A 9,917-nucleotide genomic window follows, 5' to 3' on the forward strand; every position below is an offset into this window, starting at 1 on the left:
CTTCTTGTCGCGTAGGCTTGGAAAGTTTGGTCAAATCCAGACTCTCTTCTTCATTCTATTCTCAAAGCTTGATATTTTAAAAACTCGGATTTTTTGCTTGCCCCCAATAGTTACAACTCCTCTTTTACCTGGAAAAGCCTCCTTTGGGGTCGTCAACTTCTTAAGAAGGATCTTTTTTGGAAAATAGGTAGTGGCAAAGACATACCTTTATCTGCTTCAAATTGGATACATGGAATCTCCCACCCTACTCTCCTTCATCCCATTGACCCTTCTCTTTCTACTGTCTAATTTTTCATCAATCCTGATAGCACCTGGAACGTTGCAAATTTGAAGCACTATCTTCCCATGTATCAGGCCAAATCAGTTCTCCAAATCCCTCTGGACCCTAACCCGGTTGATTCTCTCATTTGGGGTTTTCACCAATCGGGCATTCTCACTGTTAATTCAGCTTACCATCTTGCCTCTGTTGTTGCAAATGTCATATATCCCTCCTCCTCTGACTCTAATCCGCTTAAGACATGGTGGAAAACTCTCTGGACACTCCCAATCCCCCCCAAAATTAAGCATTTCACTTGGAAAGCTTTCAATCACATTTTGCCTTGTGCTTTAAACTTGTTCCACAAGAAAGTCCTACATGAACCATTTTGTCATTTCTGTGGTGGCAGAATGGAATCGGTAACTCATGCACTTATTGATTGTACCAGAGCTCGTAATGTTTGGAAGCATTCAAAGTTTAAGATTTTCCACAAAGATCATCGAAGGATTGATATTTGAGAGTTCTATCTCCAAGGCCTTCACTTAATACAAAAAGAGGACCTCCCTCTTTTTGCTAGTTTACTATGGCACAACTGGAATACCAAAAATTCTTTATTGTTTCATAAGTCTTGTATTTCTAACAATGTGGAAGAGTTTGTATTTCTTAGAATATTAGTTGTATATTAGTTGTAAGAGAATTAAGGTAATTGATATTTCCTAGATATTTTGTAGTTTCCTATTTTATTGGTAGTTTCCTTTTTAGTCTCCTAGCTTTGTATATAAATATGTACTATTCTATGAAATACACATATAATTCGATTCACTATTTTCTACATGGTATCAGAGCATTGTGATTCAAAATTCAAAATTCGAAATTAGGGTTCTAAAAAAAAAAAGAGAGAGACAAATTAGGGTTTGAGTTTAGGGTTGTTTTTCGGAAACCCTATTTGGAGTGAACATTTTTTCTCACCGCCCACATAGGAGGACTGCCCAGCCGCCGGACTGCAAAACCCAAAAATCCGGCATCCAAATTCACCGCGCGTGGGCCCCACGCGCCGCCGTTTGCCGCTGCCCGAAATCCCACGCGCCGGCGCGTGAGGGTGCGTCTGGCGTCTTCTCCGGTGACGGTCGACGTCCGTCACACTCCAACACCTTTCTCGTCCTCCTTGCATCGGTTTCTGGCGGTTCTTGGCATTTTGTGTTTCAAGATTATGGCAAAGATAAAATCAGATTCGAAATCAATCGTTGTTTCTAATGTGGTTCCCGTGATGTCTAAAATCACGGACCATAAATTGATTGGTTCGAATTATTTGGAATGGAGTAAGACTATTCGATTATATCTGAGGAGTATTGACAAAGATAATCACTTGACTGATGATCCTCCCAAAGAAAAAGACGATTCAAGGAAATTATGGCTCCGTGAGGATGCTCGCTTGTTTCTTCAAATTCAAAATTCTATCGATAATGAGGTAATTAGTTTGATTAGTCATTGTGAATTGGTTAAAGAACTAATGGATTACTTGGAGTTTTTGTATTCTGGCAAAGACAACATATCTCGCATATATGATGTTTGCAAAGCCTTTTATCGTTCGGAGAAACAAGATAAGTCTCTTATGAATTATTTTATGGCTTTCAAGAAAATGTATGAAGAACTTAATGTGCTATTACCCTTTAGTCCTGATGTAAAAGTTCAACAACGTCAAAGAGAGCAGATGACTATTATGAGTTTTCTTGCAGGACTCTCATCTGAATTTGACTCTGCAAAGTCACAAGTTCTCTCTGGTTCTGATGTCTCCTCTTTACAAGACGTGTTTACTCGTGTTCTTCGCATAGAAACTACCTCTTCAACTCCTCTTAATAGCGCCTTGGTGAGTCGTAATACTTCTACACCGGAAAAAAACTCTACTCCAAGTGGTTTCAAAGGAGGCAATTCACAAGGACCTGATAATCGAACACCAAATTCTGGAAGCATCATGTGCAACTATTGTAAGAAACCAGGCCACACCAAGTTTGAGTGTAGGAAGTTACAGTTTAAGAATCGACAACAACACTCTGCCAATATTGCAAGCACTAGTGATGCATCTGACAAATCGTTCAAGCAATCATCATTAGAGTTCTTTTCTTCTTCTTCTTCTTCTTTATTCTTTTGCTTTGTTATTTAATTATGAACATGATTATTGTGGTTATTATGTTTGTGATTATGAACTAAACACCCATTTTGGAGTGTTGATGGAACTATTTTAGATTATGAATTTAAGTTTTTAGATTATTCCCATATTTTTTTTCTTGTTATTCGTTTATGAAATTTTGTGCTAATTATCATCTTCTTAATGCTTGATCACCATTAATTAGTATAGAGATTTGATCAAGGACATTCGAGAAATTTACTCCACCCTTGATGAGGTTTTTGTGAGATGTGCCCATGAAAAGTATGATTTTACTGATGCTGACTATGCCGTCACTGGTGCCAACTATGTCGATACTGAATCGGACATCGGATCAAAAAATGACCATTCTTTAGGTCCACATTTCAAACGAGTGAAACATGCAAAGCATGACAAGTCTAGTCTTATTGAAGATGTCTCCTTGCAGCTTACTCAGAGTTTAGAGATGCCGTCGTTTGATACTTGCTTTGGCACTTCTAGCTCTAGGGATGAAGAACTTACCGACTTTCATGGCTCTGATAATTATGTCGACAAGGGATTTAACAGTGAGGCATTGCCTGCAGAGCCAATCATTTCATCAGGATCCATTGTTTCGGCTAAGATGGGTGTTCCATCATCAGTTGTTCCCTCAGATTCGCTTATTCCTCTACCAGACCTAGTATTGACAATGTCAGCTTCAGCAATCACCAACTCCGACTTGAATGAGTATACTAAAAGGTTTGTGATGGAATGCATGAAAGACATTCTTCATTTGTGGTCTTCTCCTTTGACAACAACAGACATTTCAAAACATCGTGCTGACATGGGCATGCAACTTGACGTATTGAGTACCATTTGTTGGCATTATAAATGTGGCTTAACAGAGGTTGCATGGTTTACTGACTCTGTCAATGATTTTTTCAAAGTACAAGAAGAGCCTGTCACTTCTACCCAAATTGTTGAGAATGCCCTTAATCTTGATGAGTCTCTTATCATGGACCTCCTTCGTCGTGATGAGGATAATTTGGCAACTGTGGATCGTTTGTCTAAATTCGTCTCCAATAAGACAAAGGCTTTCAAAGATTTTGAGACAAAGGAAGCTGAGATTAATGTTACAGAACTGGCCATAAGACAACAACGAGCTGAGTTTGAAGCTGAAATGGCATCATTTGAAGTAGATCTTTCTAGTATTAATGATTCTTTGAAGGAGCTTCAACATATTGTTGGGGAGATAAATCGATCAAAGAAACAAGCTGGTGTAGACAGATTCCATGAAGCTGAGAGGGCGAAGATGAAACTCAAGATTCAAGAAGAAGAAATCCAGAGAAGACTTGGCGCTTTGACTTTATTTCTCCAAATGGACTGAAGATCTTATCATTTTGCTTCTCAAAATTTTTAATTTTAGTTTTTGTTAGTTTTTTTTTTTTTTTTTTTTGTGTTTATTAGCCTTGAAGACTAATAGTATTTTGTCATCTAGACCTTTTAGAATTTTGGCTCCTTTGTTAGGAGGAATAAATAATATATTTTTTTTTATATATATATTTTGTGGCTGCATCCAATTTTGTTCAGATTGCCTACGTACCCTTCTAAAGAATCAAGTCATTCGTAGTTCTTCACATTTTTTTTGAGGAGATAAATTTTTAACATTATGTGGCTGGGCCTAGTTATAAACTAGATTGCCTACGCACCCCGAATGGGATCAAGCCTTACGTAGTTCATTACACACTCGTCTTTTTAAGTGCGCTGTTGTAACACCTTAACTAATATAGGCGTGTTAGCGTGATTTTTAACGTACTGTGCAGCTCATTGCTAATCAACGAGGTTATTAAAAATCGTGATTAATTAAAATTTTCTTAATTAATTAAAAACTTAAAGTATTACATTTATAAAATTCCAGAATCCCGTTACAAAATACATTTATAAAAGTTTGTTACACATATACAAAAGTTTTGTCGCCAAGCGACTGTCAGCCAAAACCCTTGATGTCCCCTAAGATCGTACGCTCCAAGCCTAACCGCCCCGATATGTACAATCTTCACCTGATAGCTCTCACGGCTCATCAGCTTTAGCCTTGCCCTTACCTACACATGGAAATAGCACTGTGAGTCGACGGACTCAGTAAGAAAAGCATAACATAAAACATACTAATATCTCAGGTTATAACTTGGCGCCCATACACTCGATCATAACACTAATCCTCGTGTCTCACACGGTACTGAGTCTAGAACGTTCATACGACAATACTATCGACCATAATATCAGCCTATACTCAATATACTAGTCATCGATCAGTATTTTAGCCAACATACAGTTATCAGTAATCAGTACAACTCTAAGTATACTATTACTGCTCTCAGTGTAATCTAATAGGCATAAACAACATGTATGCTAAATATGTAATAACATATGCATGACATTATACTAATCTTACCTCAATTCGGAATTCAGGTGTGCCGGTCAACCTGAGTGGAACAACTGCTCGACAAATTATAAGCTCCTAAATCACAGCGATAACAACACGAATAAGTGACGTGCTAAATCACAACCGGAACCTAGGTTTTAAACCAAAACCCTAATTACTGCAACTTAATATGGCAATACCCTAAACTAGCAGGGAACTAACCAAACAAAAACCTGAAACTAACGCGAATCAACAAGCTGAATATTTCGGGAATCCAGCTGCAAAAACCGGTTAACCAGGTACATGTAAAGTCAGTTACCCGGTTTTCCCTAGAAAACCCACAAAAATTCAAAGCTTCACCAAAACGATTCCAAACTCAACCAAACATTCCAGACCTGCATATTATACCCCAATAAACCATTTCCAAGCAATAAATCAACTACCCAAGCTCATAATTGAAAAACACCATTAAAGCTCCAAGTTTGAGTTCTAAAACTCAAAACTTGGTTAGATCTATCAACAACTACTAATACATGCTTAATTCAACATATTAAATCATATATTAACTTTAGAAATCAACATCAAACAACTATAGTATTAACAACAACTAAAACTCCATTTCATGCAAAACTCTATTTTCTTCCAATTCAAGAAATTAAAGAAGGTGAAGTTAAGAACTCACCTAGAACATAAAGACACTCAAACCTTGCTGTAAAATGCCAGATTGAAGAAGAACATCAAGCCCTAGCTGCCTAGTGTTTTTGAAAGAGAGAGGAATGAAAGAGAGAGAATTGCCTCCTTTTCCAATTTTCTTATTTTTGTAAAATTAATGTAATAAAATGGTTTTTGTTTAATAAATATCAGCTTATCATTTATCTAAAAATCTGATGTAATCAACTTAAATAACTCACAAAATGATAAAAGGCTAATGGGGCAAAATGACCATTTTGCGCCTCCCACACTAAAAGTCATAAAGGGCACTTAAGGGTATTTTGGGAAATTCTAAAATCCCGACTATTCCTGACATTCCCAATGTTTAACTTTATTGTCCCGCTATACTTAAAAAAAATACTAGAATGTGATTCTAATAGTCAAACACCGCGTTCAAATGTTGCAGGACACAAAACATGCAAAAATTATGAAATTTCTATATATGACATAAAATGCATTCTGAATTCAAATAAATCATCATAAATAAATAATTCAATACTAATAAATAATTTTCATAATTAGGCCCTAATTATCTGCTAATTTCAAAATTAAAGCTAAGCGGTCTTTACAGCTGCCTACACCATGGGTAAATACCTTTTTGTTTAAGTATAGAACTTTTTGATGAACTTCCCATTAACACACAGATAAATGCGTCGGCCTTCTGAATCTGAAAGTTCATATGCTCCTCTTAGGAAGACCTTAGTAACAACATAAGGTCCTTCCAATTTTGCCTCAAATTTGCCTTTCATCATTCTCGTTATAACACTTGATCTTTTCACAGTAAGCACTAGATCTTCAACTGAAAAAGATCAAAATGTAACTTTCTTGTTGAATGCCCCAGCTACCTGGGCTTGGTAAATTTTGAGCTTTTGTTGAATAGCAAGCTGCTTTTCATCTAATGCTTCAAGCTCGGCTAGATGGACTTGCACATTTTCATCTGGGTCTGTTAATTGAGTAGCAATTCTTAATGAAGGTATTTGAACCTCCAAAGGTAAAATTGCTTTAGACCCAAACACCATGTTATATGGTGTGCAACCAGTCGCGGGTCCTTACCGTGGTTCTATAAGCCCATAAAGCTGCTAGGAGGCATTCATGCCATTCCCTTTTATTCTTTGTCACTATCTTCTTCATGATTTTGCATAGCACTTTGTTAAATGCTTCTGCTTGACCATTTGAAGACGGGTTGTAACTAGCCGAGAAACTATGCTTGAATTTGTACTTGTTCATCAACTTGACCATTGCCTTACATTTGAAATAAACGGCATTACAAGAGATAATTTTTGAAGGAACCCCGTATCGATAAATTACGTGAGTCCTTATAAAATCAGCGACATCTTTTACCCGTACTTCTTTTAGTGGTACGACTTCGACCCATTTGGAGAAGTAATTTGTGATGGCCAAAATATATTTATAGGCTTTGAAAGAAGGTGGCGTAAAAGGACCAATGATGTCCATTCCCCATGTTTCAAAAGGCCATCACAGTATAGAAGGATGGAGTGGTTGCGGGGGTTAGTGGATAAAATCTCCATGTAATTGGCTTGACTTACAACATTTAGCGAAATTAATCGCATCTTGAACCATAGTAGGCCAATAGTAACCCAACCGCTTTAATTGAGCCAATAATTTTGGGCCAGCTTGATGGGCGCCACATGTACCGACATGAGTCTCTTGAAGTGCATGTGCCGCCTCTTCTATCGAGAGACATCTCAACAGTATCCCATCGAATGAATAGTAGATCGAGGCACTCTTCTTTTTACATCCACTGTTTTCTTCAAGTCTTCTGGCAAGACTCCATTTTAGATGTAGTCATTGATTGGTTAATGCGAGCCGTTTTCATTTGCACTATGTAGGAAAGTTATCAAGTTGACTGTATTTTCTTCTTCAACTCTTTTCTTAGGTTGGGATAATACATGGCGATCTCCTATGGTAATTTGGATATCCCTTTCTTCAAGAAGTGTTAGTGATGCAACTAAATTAGCTAGCACATCAACTTTACCATTTTTTGATCTGGGGATGTGATTTAGAGTTATATCTTGAAATTGACCAAGCAAATATTTAGCCTTTTCATATTAAGGGACTAAATTCTCATGCTTGACTGCCAATTCACCACTCATTTGTTTAATAACCAAAAGAGAATTGCCAAATACCTCAAATGATTATATTTTCATTTCGAGTGCAACTTCGAGGTCAATAACTAATGCTTCGTATTCTGCTACATTATTGGTGCATATAGCTAGAATATGGAAAGAATAAGGTATTAGGCCTCCCGATGGTATCACAAAGATAAATCCAGCACCTGCCCCACTACTTCTTGCTGCCCCATCAAAATATAATTTCCATGATGAAGTATCAACTGTGAAAACTTCTTCGTCTGGAAGATCTTCTCACAATTCCATATCATCTTGAATTGGGTGAGTAGCTAGGAAATCAGCCAAAGCTTGTCCTTTTATTGCTTTTTGCGGGACAAAATTAATTTCAAATTCTAACAGAATCATAGACCATTTGGATAGTCATCCATACAGCACGGGTTTTGATAGAATGTATCTTAAATGGTCGTCACAGGGTGTGAGAGTAAATAATGCCGTAATTTTGTCGCGGCAAAAATTAGAGCCAAACACACATTCTCAATTGGAGGGTAGTTTTGTTCTGCCCCTATTAAAGTTCTAGCTAGGTAGTAAAGAGCAACTTCTTTTCCCTCCTCATTGTTCTGCACCAGCAAGGCTCCCAAGGAGCGATCAAGTGAGGTGATATATAATATCAATAATTTTCCTAAGATAGAAGCTCTCAATATTGGTGGGTGTAACATGTACTTTTTAATACTTTTAAAAGCATTATGGCATGCCTTATCCCAAATGAATGGGACATTTTTTTTGCATCAATCTCGAAAAAAAATTGACATCTACCGAACAGGTTTGAGATGAACCTTCAGATATATGCAAGTCTTCCTTGTAGTCCACGTAGTTGATGTAAGTTACATGAGGGAGGCATTTCTAAAATTGCTTTGATTCTCGCGGGGTCAATTCCAATTCCTCAATGTCTGACAATAAACCCGAGGAACTTTCCTGATGTTACCCCAAATGCACATTTTAGAGGGTTCATCTGTGTTGCCTGAGCCTATCAAAGACTCGTTTTAAATCATCAAGATGATTTTTCCTTTCTTCTTTCTTGACCACTAAATCGTCAACATAACATTCAACAATATTGTGCATCATGTCTTTAAAAATTATGGTCATTGCTCTTTGGTAGGTTGCCCCTGCATTCTTGAGGCCAAATGACATCATTGTGTAGTGAAATTGACCTTTTGGTGTCCTAAAAGCAATGAGCTCTTCGTCCTCGAGTGCCATTTTGATTTGGTTGTACCCAGAAAACCCATCCATGAATGACAAGGCATTGAAACTAGTGGTAGCATTTACCAATAACTCAATGATGGGGAGTGGGAATTCATCTTTTGGGCAAGCCCGATTAAGATCTCGGCAATCCGCGCATATACGGAGTTGCCCATTTTTCTTCATCACAATGACGATGTTTGCAAGCCAAATAGGGTACTTAACTTCCCGAATAAACCAGTAGTGTCTTAAATTGTCAATTTCTACCTCGACTTTGGGAAGTAATTCTGGTCAAATTCTTCTTTAAGATTGTTTAACAGGGGTAGCATCTTTTGATACTGCCAACCTGTGCACAACAACCTTTGCATTCAACCATGGCATGTCTCGATACCCCCAAGCAAATACATCTTTGTTCTCACAAAGGACTTGTTTATACTATGGTAACTCTTCTTCAGTTAATAAAGCACTGACAAACACATGCTTTGGATCGTCCTCAGTCCCAAGGTTGATCTCTATTAAATTATCCATAGTTGCTTGTCCTTTGTCTTCGAATTCTTGAGGTACTGGTTGAAAGATGTCTATAAAATCTTCTGAAAGGTTTGAGCTTGAGCCTTCATCTTCTATGGTCAAACTTTCTTCAAAAGAGAGGTAGTTGACTTGAGCAAAATTTTATTCATCTTCTATTTTACGCCCCTGAATAATAGTAACTCTCAAGGGTTTCATTTGTTTTGGCACCCATTGCTTGTGCTTTTTAGTTCCCTTTGGTTGTGGAGCAATTGGGAAAACAAGTCTTTTGAATGCTGACACTCGTGAGGTGGATGTACTTGATTCAAGTCTATCGAATATAGACACCCGCGGGGAGGTGTGGGTACGTCATCATTGCAAAACATTTTTTGTTCCTCTTCTGTTAACTCGTCTGGTTCAAAAGAAGCTTTTAAACAATCACTATTTTGATGGATTGTGACTCCTTTTTGTTTCTTCAAATTAAACTTTTTCTTCTCCGTTTTGAAGGCCTTCGAAGTTATAGAAGTGGAAGATTTTTTATTAAGAGTAACAAAACCTTTATTTTTCTTGCTATTT

General features: G+C 37.4%; 1 protein-coding gene across 1 annotated transcript; it reads right to left on the minus strand.

The window, feature by feature from the left end:
• Positions 1-5,039: 5,039 nt before the first annotated feature.
• LOC133033106 (uncharacterized) lies at positions 5,040-6,750 on the minus strand. The gene is made up of 3 exons (XM_061107708.1): positions 6,565-6,750; positions 6,357-6,494; positions 5,040-5,078 (listed from the first exon to the last, which is right to left on the minus strand). The coding sequence occupies exons 1-3, from the start codon at positions 6,748-6,750 to the stop codon at positions 5,040-5,042; spliced, it is 363 nt and encodes a 120-aa protein (XP_060963691.1).
• Between the last annotated feature and the right edge of the window lie 3,167 nt (positions 6,751-9,917).

Source organism: Cannabis sativa, unplaced genomic scaffold, assembly GCF_029168945.1.
Source record: "Cannabis sativa cultivar Pink pepper isolate KNU-18-1 unplaced genomic scaffold, ASM2916894v1 Contig3, whole genome shotgun sequence".
Taxonomy (NCBI): Eukaryota; Viridiplantae; Streptophyta; class Magnoliopsida; order Rosales; family Cannabaceae; genus Cannabis; species Cannabis sativa.